We start from the raw sequence: 22524 nt of genomic DNA, 5'->3' as shown, positions 1-22524 counted from the left end.
GATTGGAAAAGGGCCACATGAACATTTTTGGTCAAACATCTCCTTTTGCATTTGAGAGAAGCCAAATCAGCTAAACGGGTTTGGAACAACATGAGAATTTTCATTTTTGGCTGATTTATTCCTGTAAGAAACTAACAGATGACAAGCTTTGCACTTTGGAATTACCAGTCTAGTGAAGAAAACACAGTGTTAAGATGATTCTAACCTGAGAGATGTCATCCAGGAGGGCTTTGTAGAGTCTCTGTACAGTGTAGGCATGCATCTCTACACTATTTGTAATGAGCTGAATGAGGTTGGGCACAGAGTCATCCCGGACGTAACTCCCTGCCTATAAAAGCAGATACAAATTGGTACATCAGAACGTTATCTTAATCTACTTTTCCACCAAAAGGGAGCCATTTCATGCATTTCCACCTCAGAAAACGTGGTTCTGGGCCTGAACAAATGGCCCTGATTTTGAGCCAGGAACTGCTAACATCAGGCCAGAGTGCAGGATAATTTCTATAACAAATAACTGCAACTCGATCAGGAAAGACTACTGCAAAACTACACTGAATTAAATTATTGTCGATGTTAAAATGTCCTCAAAACTCATAAGACATTGTGTGTTTACTTGTGGGCAGGTTATGTCATCATTTGTCTCAAGTTAGTGGAAACGCAAACCGATTCTGAAAGAGGTCTGCAGATTCCCTTGCCAAGCATTGGCTTCAGCATGAGTGTCAACACCATTTTGGTGGAACAAGGGTATTACATGACACACCCAAGTCAAACACACATTAACAAGGCTAAGATTAAGAAAATCTGTTGTCAGTGATAACAGGATTATTCTTTACAGTCTACAGTCAATATAATTAAGTGTTCAACAGCGCTGTTAAAAAACATTGTCTATTCCACAGCATACTTTAAAATCGGCATTAAATGAAAATTCACCCTATTTTCTAAATGCAAGTTATAAGTAAATAACTCATTTGATTTGCAAGAACTCAAAGTTAATTAAATCTTTTTACGTTAATTGCTATCAAAATGTATGAGTTAGCTAACTCAGCACTTCAAGATAGGAGCAATTAACATGCATGAGCACTACAAACTCTAGTAACTTCTCTCTGGTGATGCATACAAGTCTTCTCCAATCATTTAGTCTTAAACCCCAACCTTACCCACATCTCAAAATCCAATCAACAAACGAAGCATAGAACCAAGTCCCCATAATGTTTTTAATCATCATAATGAGAAAAAAAAAAAAAAAAAAAAAAAAAAAAAAGGGTTTTCCATTTCATTGCAACTTTAAATTTACATCAAGTGATAAACTGAAATATTCATGAATGTGATCTAGTTTAATGATAAGAGGAAATTCAACCAGACTAAAGTGTAAAAATTGTGAGAGTGAGATACTTACCGTTGTCAAAACCCTCATAATGGTGTCTATGTGCCATCTTTTGGATGGTGCATACCTGCAACAAACAAGTGTTAGTTATATCTGCAAGCCAGTAGACTAAAGCTCACAGACTAAAATACTAAACCAAGTCACTAAAGCAAAAAGCATATGTAAAACAATTTAAACACTCCTAACCAAACTTCTTTTAGTGCTGTCAGATAGAAAAGTGTCAACAGAGTCAGCTTCTGCCGATGGATCACTCATTTTATCATCACACAGTCACTTGAACAACTCTGCAAAACCTCTTTGTTTTTCAAGGGCTTGCTTATTGAATTTGATCGGATCCACTTAACTAGGCTTTTACAATATTTTAAAACCTCTAACAACAGTCTGCAGACTTTTAAAAGGGCTAGTAGGATGTGCAACATGACTGCTGCGAATCCAGTCTCTCAATATGGAAATTGTTGGCGCTTCCTCTCAAATGGTTTCTGCCTAACATGATTTACGTTTTCACAATAAACAGCCTTACTTCTCAGCAGCCAGGAAGATCCCTGATGCGCAGTCTGCTTTGAAATCAGGGTCACAGGAGTCCAGGAAATACAGAAGCTCTTTCATCATGCCCCGGATGTTGTTGCCGTTGACCAGGGCAAAGCTCAGCTCCATTGCACGCCTGTGGAAGGACAAGTGTAAGCAGCAGGTTTCATCCTCTTATGCCATAACCGATATAAAAATCCATACAGCCTGCATGTAAGTTACCTTTTAATGGATACATCAAGGTCTTTCAAGCAGTCCACAATAGTGCTTCGATGTCTCTGCACAGCATTGTGGTCTGTCTGCACCGTCTTCAGTAGAGATGTCAATGCCACATATCTGTTCAGGGAGAGCAACAATGTCAAAGCCCTGTCATTTTGACCATCAAGTCTAGTGTGGACAGCACATGAAATGAGCTATTTCTATCCACAGTAAAGCTGTTGTCAGAGACAATGAGATCATCAATGTAACACTCAGTCGATGGATCACTCAAGATCTTCATCACGGAACAGCAATTTCTGAACGTCACACTTGGGTCAAAAGTCAAAGACAAAACATACCTGATGTTTTTGTCATTGTTGAGAAGAAAACGTCCCAGAATGTTAATTGCTAAAACCTGTAATAAAATAAACAACAGAAATTAATCATTTTCTGCAGACATCTCTTGAATATTAGGAGATTTGGTCAATCAACTTTCTGAGCATTACTCACCCTTAGTCCACTCTCTGATTTGATGTCCATAATAGTAAGAACAGTTTCGTAGAGGATAGCATTGCCTACATTTTTACTCGTCTCTGTGTTCGTTGCAACCTATTAAAAAATTATTTGATGGGAAATCTTTAGAAGGTATAAAGGTAAAGGTATGTGGTTCTAAAGTAGATCTAATCATACTGCTTACCTGTGCAAGAATGTCATTCATAGCTTCACTAGAATCATCATCACCCTTTCCCAGAATTCTTAGTAGCCTCAAAATCCGCACCTTCCAAGAGACACAAAGTGGCCCAGAGGAGCTCATCAGATTGCTTTAGCGTTTAAAGAACAGATATCACCTCATATGGGAAAAATGGATTGCAAAAATAAAAGGGATAGTTCACCCAAAAATTATCCCATGATTTACTCACCCTCAAGCCATCCTAGGTGTATATGACTATCTTCTTTCAGATGAACACAATCTGAGATATATTTAAAAATATCCTGGCTCTTCCAAGCTTTATGATAGTAACTAGCTTCTGCCAAATGAGTTACCCCTGACGCGATGTATGACGCAGGATGTAGGAGTATCGTAAGCTTAGACGCCTCTCGCGATTTAAACAAATATGGCTGGGCAACAACCTTAAGCTCCTCTTTTCTTATATCGAAATCCTCCAACATTTCTATTTAAGATTTCTCATTTTAGACTTCTAATTCATGACCGGTGTTTTGATTTGCTCTATCCTCTGAGCTTCTGCGTTCGTCATTGCATCATGCGTTGGGTCAGAGGTTACTCTTCCACCGCAAATCGATGCGTACAGTCGTCTGCAGGAAGCTAGTTATTATATTTAATAAAGTTTTAAATATGGATATTGTTCTTACAAAAACCCATCACTTTGCTTTAGAAGGCCTTTATTAACCCCCTGGAGCCGTATGGATTATATTTATGATGGATGGATGGAGGCATTTATTTGGGGCTAAAAAATAGCTGCCCCCCCCACTACCATTATAAAAGTTTGAAAGAACCAGAACTTTTTTAATATAACTCCAATTGTGTTTATCTGAAAGAAGATTGTCATATACACCTAGGATGGCTTGAGGGACAGTAAATCATGGGATAATTTTCATTTTTGGTGAACCATCCCTTTAAGGACCACTTTAAAAATCAATTTTCTGCATCTGACCAAACAAATGACATGAGACACATTACAGAATGTAATTCACATCGACGGCAACATTAAAGGTGCTGTAAGAGATTTTATTTTATGGAAAGGCACTCAGGAAATATCCTTATTACATGATGAATATCACTGAAACTCATGTCTCTGTGACTACTCCAAGTTCTGTAAATGGGGTTCATCTAATCAAAAAAAAAAAAAACAAAAAAAAAAAAAACACAGGCACTTTCTACCTGTCAATCATTCTGCAAGTTCATAGATCAGTGCATATAAAGGAAGCGGGAAGTTGAGTACATGTTGAAATTAATCATTCAAGCACCATTCTCAGCTTCACAAGCAAAGTGTTTGTCATGGGAGTGCGCAATTTCCTCTAAACTGTCTTTGTAGGGCGGGGTTTTTCGAACAAGGGGGCGTGTCAATTTCTAATTCTGGCAGAAGTTCCAGAACAGCCGACATCACTTACAGCACTTTTAAATATAGCAACATAGGAGATGATGTGTCTATACCTGCAGGAAAGGGTCACTGATGCCGGACACGTCATGCTCAGGGGAGTAGCCTGACATGATCAGGTTCTTCAGGATTCGTACAAGTTGTGGAACCAGCTAGAAAACAAACCAATGGGAGAAAAAAAGGAAGGACTATGAGCGAGGTCACAGCAGGGTCACTGAGATTTTAAAACAGGACAGCACATAAAAAGGGTCAGTAAGTGTCAATACAAGTAGGCACCCTGAGTTGATCATCTTCCAATAGATTGGTTTCACTATACATTTGATTAAGTTATTTAAGACATGGCGATCATGTCAGTGTTTTTTGTAATTGTTTGGCACTTTTTCTCTGTTTATTAAAATAATCCTCATTAATTTGGGAAATGTCTCCATTTCATATGTGCCCTCGCTATAATGTACATATTGGAAAAACCACAACCCAATAGTGACCGTATGAAAGAGAACCATTAAAATTAATCTAAAGGTAAACGCAGGACAAGTGAAAATGTATATGAGGACTACATAATCCTGTATAAAAACAAAAGAAAACACTTAAATGACAACAATTGCAAAATAAACAGTACATCAAAACCAAAAATTGGACTACATCTACAGTGACCATGAGGATGAGACTGTTTTGTTTTCTTTAAGAGCATGCACCAGCTATGAAACCAGAATGTCCTCTTACCTTTTCATTCTAACACAATGCAGGAATTGTAACAAAGACAAATGACAGAAAAAATATGAAGTAGATGTTAGGGGGGAATTGGAAAAAAGAGTCACTTTCAGAGAAGAGCTTAACATAATGCTACAGTTATGAGCATGAGAGGTGGGCGTGCTGGCACAGTAGATCAGGCTGGGGGTGGGAAGAGTAGAAGCAGATATACAAAGAGGAAGAACCCGTATTCATCTCCCAGTGAGATAAACACACCTGCAGCTAAATCCAGGACAAGCATCCAGATTTCAGTAAAAGGACTACAGTCTCATTTCAGTAGTCATGTCATCGCTATCAGCAACAGATAAGAGTGTTTTTGTCTCAGAGTGGCTGATGTGGTGCATAAACAGTTTTAGAGGTGACTGTTGAAGGTCAAGGCATGAACGCTTGCTACGTACCTTCCTGAAGTGAGAGAGCATATCAGGACTTCGCTCACACATTTCAGTGAGCAGAACAACAGATGTGTGGAGAACTCCTGCAGAAAACACAGAACAATACATTGATTTCTTATTCTACAGATTTCATTAGATAAGCAACCCAAAATGGTTCATTTACATGAAGAAAATAAACAACAAACTGACATTCTGCTGTTGTTGTTTAATGTAAAAGAATGACTTAAATCTGAATGTATGAACAAGATATTAAAATTAACTGGATTCTTAACAAGCAGCAAATAAAGAGCTAAAGTTTTCCATTTCTGAACTGGGGACTGACAGTAATTTTACATGAGGGTGTCAACTTAGGAGTGATATAAAATAAATAAAATACTGATTTTTGTAATTTTGTTTGATTCTGTTCATTGAGGATGATGGCAGAGTTTGCTTTTGAACCTTAGAGATGGACAAGTAATGAAAAATGATATTGAGAACAGATGAAATAGCTAAATACTAAACTAAATAAATTGATAAGATAACCAATTTAAACAATATTCAATGTAAGTTTTGCTTCAAACATTTTAATTTAAAAAAATCCTGCAAGAAATGGCTATTTTTTCCATTTAACAAGCTGGCAGCATTCACTCAAATCAAAGTTCAAACCACATTCACTACATTTTAATATCGCATTTAAAGAAAACAGACTAATGTGTTTTAAATCTTTAAAACTATCATTTTAATTTAACATGCATTAATGTATCCAATATGTTTTAGGCATATATGATGAAACTGCACTGCTTAGTAGGGATGACCTATTTGTTTATTCATTATTCAACGTTCATGAGACCTATGGGAAAGGTTAAAGAGCACAGCTCTCACCATGATTTTTCTCGCTGAGCAGGTTTTTTGTTGCCGGCAGGAACATCTCCATCAGCTCTGGGACTTTGCGGATGACGTGAACCGCACACAGTGCTGCCTGAGGGCAAAGAGCTCATGTCAAAACCGTTCACACATTCAGAGCTCGACATCCAACTGGACATGAAGTACACGTTCAGCCGTGAAGGAGTGTGAAATACCTTTTTCCTCAGATAGGAGTTTGACGTTTTGAGGAGTTTCTCCACTTCTCCAGCTAAGTCACGGCACATTTCAGATGAGCCCATGCAGCCCAGGGTGCACAAGGCCAGTCCCTGCACATACTGTGTACTGTGGTTCAAGTCACTGCAGAGAGAACATTAGATGTAGAGGACTCGGGGAAATGTGTACAATCATTTAAGTTAGATTACTAACTGATTGGCCATTAAAAAAATGGGTTGCAGAAGGCAAGAAATAAAAACAAACAACTCAAATAAATGCACCTGTCAATAGTTAGGACAGCAAAATAATTCAAATTTTAAAATGGAGGAAAAACACTTCTCATATCTTGATGTCAAATGTTACACATCCAATCAAATGATATTTTGGTGGAAATTCATCTGGTAAGAAATGACAGCATAAGCAATCAAGGTCATTCATTTTAAATGAAATTTTGTAGGCAAGGCAACATGAGACAAAATAAACTATTCAAGATTTTTTTTTTCCCCCCGTAGTTCAAACAATGGAGCATGGTGCTAGCAGCGCCAAGGTCATAGGTTTAATTCCTGGGCATTGCATATACTGATCAAAATGTATACCTTGAATGCAATGCAAGTCGCTCTGGATAAAAGCAAAATGCATAAAACATGGTTTGTGCCAACTACAATGTGTTTTGTGCAGTGAATTACTGGCTGCTGAGAGCATGAAACCATCAAATTCAAGAATTGTTTAGAAACCAAAATTGTAAATTTTCCTATTCAGCCACAGTTTTGGCATCACGTTGGGTCGCCACTTGATGTTCAATGTAAAATCTGAGTGCTGAAGAAAGAGATAATGATAATAACTTAGGGTGCTGGTTTGAATTTTTTTAGAACTAAAGATGTGAAATAAGCTGTTTGAGGGATACTAAACGGAAAAGAAAGAGACGCCATTTAAAATGCCATCAAACTCAGGAAGCAGCTTCCAATCATCCTGCACTTTACACCTACAATGGTCACATTAAACTCCCACCAATCACATAGCCAGTTGTGACTGATGGAAGTGTTGAGACAAAATGAGATCCTCTGCTCACTTACTTCTTGATGCAGTTTGTCATTAAGAGATGGACGTCCTGCCTCTCATCCAAGAGCAGCATGGCTCCCAGGTATCCTATCCGTTTGTCTGTGAACTTTTGTGATGCAATCAGTTTCAGGCACTCCAGCTGAAAATGAGATTTTGCCCATCAAACACTGCAAAATTCTGCCTGGTTAAAGATTCCAATGTTGACACTGTAATTTCTGAAACACTGTTTTCTCACCTGGCCAAAGTGTGCTGGGTAGCCCAACATGTGCATATAAAGCAGCTTAGCCACATTTCTACAGCGGTATGTGTTGTCCTCTTCTCTAAAGGATGACCTAATGGCAGCACACTCTTTCTGGATCATCTCTCGCTCCTCCGCCTGGGTTCGAGCCGTCCGGATTGTCCGGATCAGCTCCCGCAGTCTGATCGGAGCTGGCATCCTCTGTAATGAAAGCACAATGTCAACCAGTGGAACGTCACAGTAGCTCCACAAAGACAAATGAAGATTTATACCATTTTTGCATTTGCCAGAGATGACATGATATCTTAGGATCATAAGATTTTGACAGCATGCAACACAATTTCACACTAAACCCATCGCTGAAAAGTTGCACCTTTAAATCCCCTTTAAGCCCTGAAGGCATTTTTAGAGTTGTTTTTTTCTAAGTGACATACACAAAAGTAAAGACTCATAACTTTCCTTTACCAAAACTATAGCAAGGAGTCAAAAGGCAAGTATCGCAAGATAGCATAAAGTAATCAAAAGTTACAGCATTTGGAACCTTTTTGTTTTATGTGTCGTAACTCTGTGAGGAATATCTTGTGATCGACGCATTGGATTGTTGATTTTGGACTCATTTTAATCGTGAGAATCTGCTGTAAAAAATGCTGATTTTCCACGATTGGAGCATGTTTCATGAAGTTACAAACAAAAATGTGACAAATGCCTTATCCATATATTATTTACATATGGGTCTTGCGGGGCTTCACATACAAAAACTCTAGTCAAAGCCCAAAACAATTATGTTTTTTGTATTCTACTAAGTGAGACCTTTCAAATGACATATGACACATCTGACTATCTGAGCTGTATGACGTTTTTGACATATTACAGTACATAGTACAAAAAAGTATTTCATAAAATTCTGAAAACTTTTTCTTTAATTAGCAAATAATTCAGCACTACTAGGAGTTAATCAAAATGGCTACATGCATTATAAAGTTCAGACTCTAAGCTTTCAAATGACACCTATTTTATGTTGATCAAGGCAGTAGTTTTGAAAAATATGATTCTTATTCTTTTCGTAGCCAGTTGGCGCCCGCAGGGGGTATACTCGTTTTAGAGGGACTACTCAGCACTCATTAAGAGTTGCATAATGCATAATAATCTATTATTGTGTTATTCAGTTCAATGGTTGCTTAGTAATTTGATTATGATTTTTTTTCCCCACATCGGTACACTTCAGTTTTAAAGGATTAAAGCATCTATACTTATTCAGAACAACATTTTTTGTCGATTGTGTAGCTGTTAGTTGACTAGTTACTCAGGCAACACACTAGTTGATTTTTAAAATATGTACTTTTGTACATCCCCATTAAATTAAAAAAAAAACAAAAAAAAAAACAAAAAAACAAATGACTTTGACTTTTCAGACATCAAGCTTAATATATGATATTTTCGCTTACATAACTCATGCTTTTCTCATGATATTAACAAATTAGCTTTAATAGACTTTTTAATAGTCCACGATAGCAACCGGTTGTCTAAATGAAGCGTTTCCGTGATAATGATGTAAATAGGGAAATCGCTCCTGCACTGCAAGATGAATTAAGCACAACACCCTAGAGCGCTCTCTTGATCAGTCGTTCTGCAGAGCTCTAAGAATCCCAAAAGACGCCGAGCATCTCATAATTGACTAGCACATGTGATCTTTTCTATAGGGATATTCAGTCTGGAAAAGGCATCAGACAGAGTATAACCATAATCAGCTCCATCAGCCAATGTGACACAAGCAGGTGGAATCACCTGTGAAATTCCATTCCTTCAAACAGAATCAGGTTTCAATCCACTGGAGGCTGATTAAATATTAAAAGTGAGCAAATACAAAGTGGTAAGATTACATGACTGCCTACTTATGCTCAGCTGCAGGAGCCTATTTCTATAGCATTCAACATTAATCCAGCTCTAACACAAACATCTGGAGCAAACAAAAAAGAAAGGGGATGTCATGCAATAAGGTTTCGAGATTTTGAACTAATAAGTAATTTGGTTATGAGCAGCATCTTTTGCTTTCCAAAAATTATATCTGACATCTAATCACAAAAGAAACTCAAACATCTATTAGCATCCTAAATGTAGCCAAATAACAATGTGGAAAACTCATATATAAGGATAGAGAGCACAGGAAGTTGAGGTCACATTAACACCTACCACAAAGGAGAAAACTGATCTTCAGCTCATAAACAGTGAGAATTAGAGAGATATTAGCATGGAAGGAGTGAAATGGGGCTGCTAATAGAAAGAGAAGGCTCATTTATCAAAAACCCTCTCTGGATTGTTGTAGGAAGGTGTTGTTGGATCAGCGGTGACAGCTTTGTGGCAAAAAGAGCAGTTAAATATATGAACGTGGAACATATAAACAGACTGAACAGGAAATGACTCATGCTGCAGACTGAGGTTGAATGGACATGGCATTACCGTACTTTCCCCCCCACACACCGTGCAGCACTTCTCAACGCAGTGATGGAGTGTATGTATAGTGTTAGGTCACCTTGTAATTAAATGTAAGTTGCAAAAGTAAGTAATCAGTGGCACCAGAAAGACAGAGCACTACAAGTGGTTTACTGCTCTGATAACGCACATTAATCACACCAGAAGATCCATCTCACACACACACGCATACAGAGCCAAGGCACAACACAGTTAATATTCCTCCCTTCCTCCATGCAGAGATGAGAGCTGCTTTTGGCCCTCCATAACAGAGAAACCCCACACTTTAAATCTGTTAGCATGCAGCACCTAATTAAGCTGCTCGAGCCAGAGAGGAACTACAGTAATTACTTGCTAAACAAAGACATTCTCAGCACATCCCTGCAGAAAAACAGAAGTTACGTTCGTAAATGGATGGACAGTGCAAAGAAGAGCATCTAATGACAAATACACAATGTCATTGTCCAATTAAGCATGAAGTGATACAAGCAAAGTGTTATTTCAAGGAATAAAACATGCAGTGGCCTTTATCTCAAGTTCAACACTGATATTTTTTGTTCTTATGGTTTTCAAAAGATAAATCCAAAGAAAGCAATGTCTACAGGGCTCGCATTTGCGGCCAAAAATATTAATTTGAAAGTGATATTTTTGCTGAAATCGCCACTGGTGACAATATAAATGTATTATTAAAAAAGTTATGATTAAAAATTGCGTGCCTTTTTATCTGCATGTTCTGTGATGAGTAGCCCATCACATCTTTTGTTGTGTTGATGTAATAAAATGAGACGACACGCAGCAAATTTGCAGTGAAAAAAAAAAAAAATTTCTCACTGAGCTAGAGCGCCAAAATACACACGGGGACAGCAAGGATCAGCTTTCTGTGTCAGAAACGCAAGTCAAACCAAAAAATATTAGGCTTTCTCAAAGCCCTCATCTCTATCGAGCAACAATGCTGAAGGCGTGCCAGCATGAGAGAGAAAACGATGGAGACGTTTCAATGAATGAACATCCAAGTACTGTAAAAGTGCAAGAAGGCAGTGTCTATTTCGTGCAAACAATGTAGATAAACTACAACAGATAAACGTCAACTGTGTGGACGTGAACTAACCGTTAAAAATTCTCGTTATGGATTCTTATTCTCAATATCTTTTAATCTTTGCTGTTTTCTGTTACTGCTGAACTTCACATTACTTGTAGCACAGCCATCCTCAATCGCAGTAAGATTTGAACTTAAAGGGTTAGTCCACCCAAAAATGAAATTTCTGTCATTAATGACTCACCCTCATGTCGTTCTAAATCCGTAAGACCTTCGTTCATCTTCAGAACACAAATGAAGATATTTTTGATGAAATCCGAGAGGTATATGACTCGTCCATAGACAGCAATATAATCAACACTTTCAAGGCCCAGAAAGGTACTAAAGACATCATTAAAATAGTCAACGTGACTACAGTGGTTCAACCTTCATTTTATGAAGTGACGAGAATACTTTTTTTGCGCAAAAACAAAACAAAATAACTTTATTCAACAATATCTTCTCTTCTGTGTCATTCTCATTCATTGTTTACGTCCACCGCTTCCAGGTTCTTTCAGAACACCGACTCATTATTGGCAGGCTCCTGCATCAGCATCACATTGCTCACGTGTGCAGCTTTGGCCAATACTGAGCCGGCGTTCTGACGTAAACACAGAAGCCTTCACTGTGCTTACTGTGTCAACTGCGTAAGGATAATGACAGGGAAGAGAAAAGATTGTTGAATAAAGTCGTTATTTTTTTTTTGTTTTTGTGCACAAAAAGTATTCTTGTCGCTTCATAAAATTAAGGTTGAACCACTGCAGTCACGTCGACTGTTTTAACAATGTCTTTAATACCTTTCTGGACTTTGAAAGTGTTGATTATATTGCTGTCTATGGATAAGTCATACACCTCTCAGATTTTATGAAAAATATCTTAATTTGTGTTCTGAAGGTCTTACGGGTTCGGAAAGACATGAGGGTGAGTCATTAATGACAATTTTCATTTTTGGGTGAACTAACCCTTTAATTGTCACCTTTAATGTCACTTTTAATGTGTTTGTTAATTTTAGTAAACAATTAACAAACTTTCAGCTTTTAAATTATCAATTTTATCATAAAATACAAACAAACATAGTTTTGGCACTCTTTAATGTGGCCTGCAGATTGCTCAATCAGCATTTCGACCTTGGAAAGAGCTTGCATAAAACAGCTTAAGAACAATTTCACTTAACGTCAAATTTACTTAACTGTTGTCTACATGAGAAAGAATGGAAGGCAACATAATTGCATGTAAAGAGCTGCCTTTCAGCTAATTTACCTCTCAGATATTACTAGCTAATGAAGAAAAATAGACTGGGCATGTGCAAGACATACAACGTTTATAGGATGCATTAGGAGGAGGCCAAACTATACTCGCTGGCCAAGTGATGCTGACATTATTATGGTCTGTGACACTGGTTCAGATTCTGTGAACAATTATTTGTAACTGTAGTTCTCAAGTTGGTAAAGTAATTCAGTTTCCACTTTAAAGTGAATCTTAGTTGACAGGCATGTGTTGGACAGACACAAATGGGTAGATTTGTGTAAACGAAGTAAACAGATCCAAAAAGGTTCAGAACAACTGTTTTAAACTCTGACAAAAAGACACAATCAAACCAGCTTCTCAGCTATCACTTTATATATATATATATATATATATATATATATATTTATTTTTTTTACTTCAGTAAGCTCCAGCAATCAGTAACTAGCCTCTTGTGTCAGATGCCTTCACACAGTTCTTGGTCTTCTGCCAGTTTGATGAAAGCCAAGTCTTCTTTCTTTGAGGAAGGGATGCTTCAATTCTAAGTGCCTCTTCAGCTGACTTGGCACTATGTTAGCATTAGCAAACTTCTCTATGCAGATGACACACAGGCTAAGGGCAATTAGCAGCCCCGGCTTAACTAAAGCTGTAAACAGGTCTGCTCTAATAACTTCTGGTTGGGGTGGATCTCTGCATGGGCAATTTGCCTATTCTTCATCTAATCAAAATAATGAACTCCATGCATCAAAATGATAAAGCGTGCATATATTATTTATCATTTTAAGTGTCAATCCAATACTATCACAGTTTTAAAGAAAGGCAAAAATTGCAGTGCAATTACTGATACATCTTCTGCTTAAATAGTGAAGTAAAACATTCACTACACAATTAAAGAGGACAAAATGTGCAAGTAAAGTTCATTGTACATGACATGCAGTAAATGTTACTATATCGTTGATGGAACACTGCATTTAAAGGGTTAGTTCACCCAAAAATGAAAATTATCCCATAATTTACCCACCCTCAAGCCATCCTAGGTATATATGATCTTCTTTCAGATTAACACAATCTAAGATATATTTAAAAAATATCCTGGATCTCCAAAGATTTATAATGGTAGTGAATGAAGGGTGTGAATTTGAAGCCAAAAATAAATGCATCCATCCATCATAAATATAATCCATACGGCTCCAGGGGGTTAATAAAGGCCTTCTAAAGCGAAGCGTTGGGTTTGTGGAATAGGCATAGGAACAGGTTTTTGTAAGAAATGTTTCCTTGTTTAAAACTTTATAATCTACAATAACTAGCTTCTGCCAGAAGACTGTACGCATTAGGGCTGGGTATTGACAATTTTCACAATTCGATTCGATTTCTATTCACATGCTTTCAATTCGATTACGATTTCGATTCGATGTCGATTATTTTGGATGTAGTATATCAGTTACAGTACATGGCAAATTTTCTAGAGGAAAAAAATCTCTCAACTAATGCGGTAAACTACACATGGGAGACAGTTGGTACTACTTTACTATAATATTGAAGGTTAAAATTTTATATACAAACACTTAAAACACTTAAATTACACTCAATTATGTTTTTTTTTATAATAAAGTTTAGAATTACATAATCATATTTCTACTCCAATTCATTTTTTTTTTTAAATATAAACATTTAAATCGTGGCTGTCATAAGTGATTTATTCAAACATGCATTAAATATTGAAGAACATTATAATGAATATGTAACAGTGCATAACTATATTTATCAGAATGCTGCTTTCTAGAGTTCACTTTTCTAGCTGACTAATGAGCTTGTGGTCACTGAATATGTTTTTCTGAGGTAAAAGTGACATTACGCGACATTGTTTACAAGCTGTTTTATTGACGTCTTTCCGAGGTTGAAACACTGATTGAGCTATTACACGAGACATGATACAGATTTCGGTAAGTTGTACTGTATATTTTAACATACCTTCAGATGTTTAGTCATGTTTATTTCGCGCTGTAACTGGTATTGAAGCAGAGGAGAGTATGTTCACATGCGCTCCGTGCTGCCACTTCTCTTTAACTGAAGTGCTAAAGCTATCTGTCACGTCACATTAAAAAGCGCCAAAACAGTATTTATTTTTTGAATCTCATAAGATGGACGTCATTTGAAATCTGAGACTTTGCTTCATATCAAAAGTAACAAAGCACAAAGATTATTGCAATTTATTGGATGGGAGGCACGCTACATTCATCAACTGAAAACAGACTAGACTAATCAATTCTTGGGATTTAAGAATCGATATCGGTTCGTAAAAATGAGAATCGATTAAAATCGAGAAATCAATATTTTTTTACCTAGCTCTTGTACGCATACTGCGCAAGTTGCCTTGTGCCAAATAAGTAACCCCTGACGCAACGTATGACGCAGGATGTAGGAGTAGCGTAAGCTTAGACGCCTCTCGCGGTTCAAACAAGTAGGGCTGGACAACAAACTCAAGCTCCTCTACTCTTATATCGAAATCCTCCAAAATTTCTCTTTAAAAATTCTCGTTTCAGACTTCTAATTCATGACCGGTGTTTTGCTTTGCTCTGTTCTCTGCGCTTCCATGTTCGTCATCATGTCATGCATCGGGTCAGAGGTTACTCTTCCGCCACAAATCGATGCGTACGGTCGTCTGCCGGAAGCTAGTTATTTTACTTTATCAAGTTTTAAATATGGATATTTTTCTTACAAAAACCCATCACTTTGTTTCAGAAGGCCTTTATTAACCCCCTGGAGCAGTATGGATTATTTTTCATGATGGATGGATGCATTTATTTTGGACTTCAAAACGCCCCCCCCATTCACTACCATTGTAAATCTTTGGAGAGCCAGGATATTTTTAAAATAGCCTATATCCGATTGTGTTAGTCTGAAAGAAGATAGCCATAACACACCTAGGATAGTTTGAGGGTGAGTAAATCATGGGATAATTTTCATTTTTGAGTGAACTAACCCTTTAACAATCAGAAGTCAGGAAAGGAACTACCCCATTATCTAACACAGGCAGTGATTTGACAGCCAAAAATAAATTTGTCATGCATTTCTAAATCTGTATAGATGTGTTTTTTTTTTTTTTTTTTGGTCTCTCCCTGACAAATTACATACAAGTTTGGAACAGCATGAGGGTGAGCAATAGGGATGGGCATTTTTGTCAGTTTTTTCAGGTCAAGTACTGATAGGTCTCAAAAATGAGTACTCTGGGGATGGGGCGTGACCGTCATTGCGATAAAAAATTCATTAAAACACTGTTACGAAAATTAATGACATAAAAATGTCTATCAAAATATGAAAATATGACTAGAAAAATAACATTACAAGATTACCAATAATGCATCAATGTTTTTGAAAAAAAGAAACATCTAAAAGGAATAGCTGCATGAGGTGAAGCTGAAGAATGAATGAACACCAGCAACCTGAAGCCCGTTCTATATGACATCCTATGAGATTCATCAGATATCCTTGATACACAGCATAAATGTAACATTACAACTTGTATCTGCATAGAAGTTACATACTTTTACTCTAGTGTTACTCTCATTGTGAATGTGCTCAACAGCATGCTGAAGCATGGGCAACTAAAGCACAAACACAATACAGTGTTCTCATTATAATCCCTCGCGCTCATCGGATATGTCTGTGATTGGCTACAATGATCAACGCACGGGAGGGTTTGAAAGCACACGGAAGCATTTGAATTTGAAAGCAGCCGTCTCAGCGGACTGCTCCGTGATAGACGCCTGCTTTCAAACGCTCCCGTGTGTATCTGTGTATGCGCTTAGTGATGACTATTTACAACGTGTTTGAAGCGTTGATCATTGAAGCCAACCACAGACATACCCGATGAGCGTGTGAACACAATGGCCAATCAGAGGTGTTTACGAATCCACTCAACAGCACTCAAAGCGTCACATTTTTAAAATTTCAGTACCGAAGTCTGTATTTTTTACAACTTTAGTCCTAACGCCAAGCAATCAGACTTCAGGTGGCACCCAAAATGCCGCAATAACCAATCAGAAAAAAAGAAAAATCTTTTTTAAAGTCACAGCGATCATCGTTTTCAGGATTGATCATTGTTTTTATGACAGAGTAATCAAGTACTTGTGCACATCCCTAGTAAGTAAATGACAGAATTTCCCATTTTGGCTGAAGTAACACTTTAAGGCTATGTAGAAGAATGCTGTTTCAGTAAGAGATGCAAGAACTAGAGTTACTCAGAAAACCACACATAAGGACATAAGTGGGACTTTTATCAAAATTGGCCTGGTGTTGCATAGAACTATGCTGGAATAAACATCAAAAGGCTGCCTTTTCTGCCCCTGTACATAGTTTGCACAGTGAAGATGAAAGTCAGTCCTACTCCTGGATATAATGCTGTTCAGGCAGCTCAATCAAGGGAACAAGTGCAAGAAAACAAGAAAGTGCTTCCTGTTCCTAGTACAGCTCCTGCCACTGAGCTATGCTGGTTTCAAAATGTAATGGCAGTCTGTGCTGTTAAGAGAGAAACGCATGATGGGTTTTCCTCATCCAATGAGCTGGCACACAAACACACGGTGAATCATTGCTGTGTACATGCCTTAATGCTACAGCAAATCCTCATCTTCATCACGACAGCTAGTGATTCAGCATCCAGTATGTGTGCCTTCAGTACTGCCATAACCTTTAAAGATGAATGAAAGAGGAACTCCCCTTTACAGAGAATAAGAAAGCACGGCTAGTACACACACCTAGCCACTAAATCATGTGATGTCTTATGATCCACCTTGATAGCAAGAGGAAGTATGTCATTCAGCTGAACTGTTCGAAATAATGCAGGACTGCTTTTCAAGCACACACTCTGTACAGGGGAACTGCTTATAGTTCCAGGCTGGCCTCACTGTTTAGAAGACAAACTGGGTACAATAGAGGGCCTAAGGTTACCTTAGGAGGGGTAGCTTTCTACTTCAAGAGCAGAATACTTTCTCCATGGTCAGCTTTATGTGACCATACGTCCCATTCCTGGGATAATAAGAGCATTGTTCCACTGTGGGTCTCCTGCCAAAGGCATATAACCACAAACTTGGGGAGACTCTGGTAAACAGGTGATGTAAGGAGATCTATTCAGCTTTGAATAGACAGTTTAAGAAAAGAGTTTTCTGATACAGTCTGTCTCTAGAATGATATCTATTTAGCTAAATAACAACAGAATCAACCAAAAACACAAAAGCAGCTGTAGTCCAGCACTTGTTACAAAAATATTTTACCCTATGTCCTAATTTGGAACAGTAACATGATAATCCAATAACTAAAAGGTATATGCAGTTGTGCCAGATTATGATAATGGAAACATGAACATAATTTATCTTAATCATTTAGACTGTAAGCCTAAGAGCTGAATTCAGGTAACAAGACAAAATATAATGATCTCAGTTTCGACAAATAGCTAGGTTTTATCTCACACCTGCCTCCAGAGAGTCACGTCTGATCACATGGAAGCTGCATGCTTAGCAACCAGGAGAAGAGCAAAAAAAAAAAAAAAAACGACACAACCCCCTCAAAGAGATGACCTGGAGAACAAGTTTCAATGAGCAGTGCTATAAACTAAACAGAAACGGTCTCACCAAATCAGTTCTGAGAACAAGATATATGGCAAGCAGACTATTAGAACAAGCAGCGATACACATTTTTTTTTTACTAAAACAAAATTCACAAAAATAAAGCTTCAGTAATTAAATTTTTGGTAACTGAACTCAGTATGTTGTTCAGGGTGTTGCATTCTCAGGTGATAAACCAGTGGTATTAAAGTTCTTCTGCAACGAGCCTTCTCAATATTTCGGCATCATTTTAGGTCACAGTGAAGTACGTCCACACTGCCGACATGTTTACATGAAATCCACATGATGTGCACAAAATAGACATTGACAGAGTCGAAATGTGTCAACGGAGATGTACTAAATTTTTTAGATTTCAGCCCTCCAAAACTATTTTGGCTGCAACAAAACAACAAAAAAAAATTATACATATTTTCGGCGATTCTCTGTCAACCAATCAACGTTCTGCAGTGAGTGTAGCTCCACCCTTTTGGTATCAGTACTATTGGTACTATCATGCTAGGTACCCCAACAGAAGGGTCCCAAGGTTTCCAGAAGCTCAAACATGCTGCATAACCAATGAGGTTCATTCTCGTGCGTTACGCAGCACGTTTGAGCTTCTGGAAGGTTTGTTCTCGTGCATGTAGTAGGTTTGGTTGAGCTTCTGCTGATTAATGTTTATATGTGAGTAAAAGCCTAAATTAAATCTGGTCGTCATAACAAGTGATCGATTCTCTTCAGAAAATTTGGACTAAACCACTCGATTCATATGGATTATTTTTCTGATCTACTTATGAAGTTTTTGAAGTGTCAAAGTGGTAGTTACAAAGGCAGTTATTGGAAGGAAATCTGACAGCATTCTGTCATCAAAAATATCTTAATTTGTCTTCCAAAGAAGAACAAAAGTCTTACGGGTGTGGAACGACATGAGGGTGAGAAATTAATGACAATTTTCATTTTGGGGTGAACTAACCCTTTAATCAAGAGGGGTTTCATTTACTCATGGAGACGAAGAAATGAGTTGCGCTCATACGAAGATGTGGTACTCTCTGCAATTGACCATTCGCCGGGAGTTTGATTGACAAGCGATCTAACCAATCATAACTCCAAATCCGCCATTTTGTCCGACAAAGCAATCAAGAGATTAACCTCGGTGGACTTGAACTTGAAAAATGGTGTGTACTGACGTCTTTCCGAACATTCCTTCTCATGTTCATTCATGTTTATTTGATGCTATAATTTAACTAGTAGGAAGAGATGATCGGTCCCATTTGCGAAGGGTCAATTGGTCACAAAGTATTTAAAGAAGTTATCTAAAATATCTGATGGATGAACACGCACCTCGACTGGACTCATTTATTGAATAACGTCCTGCCAAATGTAATCAAACTTCCTGGTGTTATGGACATCGTCATTTTTAATACTGTCACTATAGTTACCCGAGTTACAATACAGTTGTGGCTTGTTCATACACATACATATTCAAGCCATCACTTTAATCTGCTTAAAGTACAAAACATTTCAAGACTTGCACCTGTATAGGCAAATGCTGTTGTCAATCCAAAATAGTGACTGTGAACACAGAAATCATGGACATTTGTATTACTGACTGATGTCTTTCCATTCGCGGCACTGTAGTTATGTTGGGCATTTTCTTATACTTGTAAATTAAGTATTCTTTTATGAGGAAAATGTTTGAATGCAACATTGAAAGATTGAGGTTATTATTTATTGGCAAGTTAACTAAAGTATAACTCGACTAAAAAAAAATTCTGTCATAAAATCATCGTTAGAATAATAGTCTAATAATGGATCGTTAGTTGCAACCTTAAAACAATTTATTTACCAAAAAACAAAACAAAAAAACTCTTGGCGTGGACAGAGAATGCAAATCTAAGCCAGGAATTATGCAAACTGCAGTAGGGACTGGGAGGACACGTTAACAGACGGTCACTTCCTTTATTTCTGTAATCTTACTCCACAATCACAATGAAGAATTGCCAACACGCCATTCATATCCACCATAAGTAAACTGGTGTAAAGATATGACAAAGAGACGACACTTTAAACAGTATTAACATACTATAGAGTACAACATAAAGAACGATTTGACATCTCCCTCTAAACCACCTGGTGACTAAACAAGCCTAAGTGGCATCATATACACCTACCTCGTATTCTTGCTCTTTACCACTACTACGTTTCCTCAAAAAAGACCTTAACTGTTATTTTTAATATTCAGAGAGATTGTTTAAGGTTTTGTGTTTCTGGACCCATCCCCTTGCGCTATAACGTCAAGCCATTAGTGCTAAGCTAAATGATAAACACTGAGATGAGGAAACATTACGCTGTGGTTAAAAAAACGGGTACATTTCAGTCATTTTCACGAGTATTATTACTCGTTACTAAATATTAAATACCTCTGTTATTCCTTCGTAATGTCGGTGAATGAAGTGCTGCGTGTCCGTTGCTAACTGACTGGAATCTAGTCCAGGCCTCAAATTGAGCGTCGATTTGACTGAGGATTAAACACACACCTCTACTTTAAACCTACTGAAACGTTCATAAAGTACAGTGTAACTGGAATTCAACGCCCGGTAGCGGAACGTCGTTGTGAAAATACAGCGCGAATGATAGTTTAGCGAGCGGCGAGCGTTAGCCCTCGAGAGTATGACAGCGTCCCGGTGCACGCGCAGAGCGCCGCCACCGAGCTTGAGGCTCGCGAGCTGCTTTAGCTTTAGCTTGTGCGCTCCACTTCCTATGCAGCCCAGAGTCAAAGCAAGGTAACGCGAATAAAACCGAGCAGTTTGACAGCTCCAAGCGTACCAGTTGTAAACGAAGTCGTTTAGACTGTTAAAATAAGGTCCGACTCACCAGCCGTTACGATACCAGAAAACAAGTGCAATCTTCTCAATCGACGGAAGGAGGAACGGACCAGACATTCAAAATGGCGGCGGTCCCAGCCTCAGCACTTCTACCGCAGGCGGAAGGTTACATGACTGATGTTCCGAACTTCAAATGCGGATGTAGGAAGGCGCGACCCGCTCTTGTAGTAAAGTCTGTTTTGTAGTAAAGTCAGAAATTCTTTGAAATTTCAAAAATGTTCTAAGTGTTTAATCTCATATAAATGTTTTTCTCTGTTTTTTCTTTTTTTGTTGTTGTACAATTTCATGTGAGTTGTCTTTGGCATGAATAAATGCATTAAAAAAGCTTATTATGACTTATTTTCAGTGGATGGCATTATCCAATGTCAGCTGGAATATGGTTTGGTTTCTTCCCCAAAAATATTTAAATAAAAAAAAAAAAAAAAAAAAAAAAAAGCTCTTTCTGTGACATTTAACTTTTTTTTTTTTTCTCTGACTTTTTTATTTTGTTATTTTTTTCTTTACCACAACACCGACTCTCGGATTCAGTAGCTACATTGTTAATTTATTTATTATTCTTTGTAATTTATTTATACATAAATGCACATTTTAGGTATGAATCGACTATAATTCGTATGTATATATAATTCATATAAATGTTTATTTTCCTCTGGCTTTTAGATTTTTATTATTGTCGTTTTATGTTTGTTGGTACAACTTCATGTGAGTTGGTTTTGTTATGAATAAAGGCATAAATAAGCTCTGGTAGTAAATAATGCTGTTAACTAGGGTTTGTGATATTGTCAACATTCATTAGCGTGTTCAAGTAGCCTATTATAAAGAGAATAGAAATAAGGAATGCGTTTTGCATATATGTGATTTAATATCAAGTAATATAGCAAGGGGTTCTAGCCACCCCACGATATACATCCCAAGCTGTGTTCACCAAAAAAAAAAAAAAAAACCGTGATACTGTGCCCGTTTTTACTCATATTATGTCAATCGAGTGCACTTGTATTGCTGAGCTACGTGTCAGTTCGGCGGATGACTTGCCCAAAGAGCCGTGCTGCGGTCTCACCTCACCTCGTGGCAGTCAGTGATGACGTCAGCGTGCAATGTTGTGGCACTTCCTTTGGGAGTCACTGAACTGGTTCTTTTTAGTAAGCCAGGGGTCGTTCGGTCGACCTGAGGAGGAATTTTGTGGTGAAGTATTGCAGCATGTCATTTCCAAAGTCAGATAACTGGCTTTTATATTGTCACGGCACTAAAGCCAAAGCAAGTTATTCAAATATTATCTGACTTTCTATTAAAATCGCCATGAAATCAAAACTGATAATACTTATTTTTTATGGAATAGGACTATAGCAGTATTTATTATAAATGATTATATAATTTATTTTAAATCCATAGTTTTTAATCAAAATAACTTCCCCTCCCTTTTGCAGTGACATTTTTTCTCTGATGATGTGTTGGCACGAAGGCGGGACAACCTGTCACTCACATGAGATCCACCAATAGCAAACCACAACCATCCAATCAATTCCCCATGGATAAA

General features: G+C 37.6%; 1 protein-coding gene across 3 annotated transcripts in view; it reads right to left on the bottom strand.

The window, feature by feature from the left end:
• ap1g1 (adaptor related protein complex 1 subunit gamma 1) overlaps nt 1-21137 on the bottom strand; it is a 33438-nt gene extending 12301 nt beyond the window's left edge. For 2 of the 3 annotated variants that reach the window (XM_051898509.1, XM_051898511.1), the window contains exons 1-14: nt 20980-21137; nt 7717-7920; nt 7496-7620; nt 6425-6566; nt 6228-6324; nt 5373-5449; nt 4281-4376; nt 2805-2885; nt 2618-2716; nt 2467-2522; nt 2132-2245; nt 1905-2045; nt 1397-1451; nt 206-328 (exon numbers count right to left, since the gene is read on the bottom strand). In XM_051898509.1, the coding sequence (XP_051754469.1) occupies nt 206-328; nt 1397-1451; nt 1905-2045; nt 2132-2245; nt 2467-2522; nt 2618-2716; nt 2805-2885; nt 4281-4376; nt 5373-5449; nt 6228-6324; nt 6425-6566; nt 7496-7620; nt 7717-7917 (1407 nt within the window). In that variant the 5' untranslated portion in view covers nt 7918-7920; nt 20980-21137. Of the gene's footprint in view, nt 1-205; nt 329-1396; nt 1452-1904; nt 2046-2131; nt 2246-2466; nt 2523-2617; nt 2717-2804; nt 2886-4280; nt 4377-5372; nt 5450-6227; nt 6325-6424; nt 6567-7495; nt 7621-7716; nt 7921-20525; nt 20879-20979 lie in introns of those variants that run through there. The other variant, XM_051898510.1, reaches the window with a different exon arrangement.
• Between the last annotated feature and the right edge of the window lie 1387 nt (nt 21138-22524).

Source organism: Ctenopharyngodon idella, chromosome 7 (genome assembly GCF_019924925.1).
Source record: "Ctenopharyngodon idella isolate HZGC_01 chromosome 7, HZGC01, whole genome shotgun sequence".
NCBI lineage: Eukaryota > Metazoa > Chordata > Actinopteri > Cypriniformes > Xenocyprididae > Ctenopharyngodon > Ctenopharyngodon idella.
This window is presented reverse-complemented; position numbering and strand designations above follow the sequence as displayed.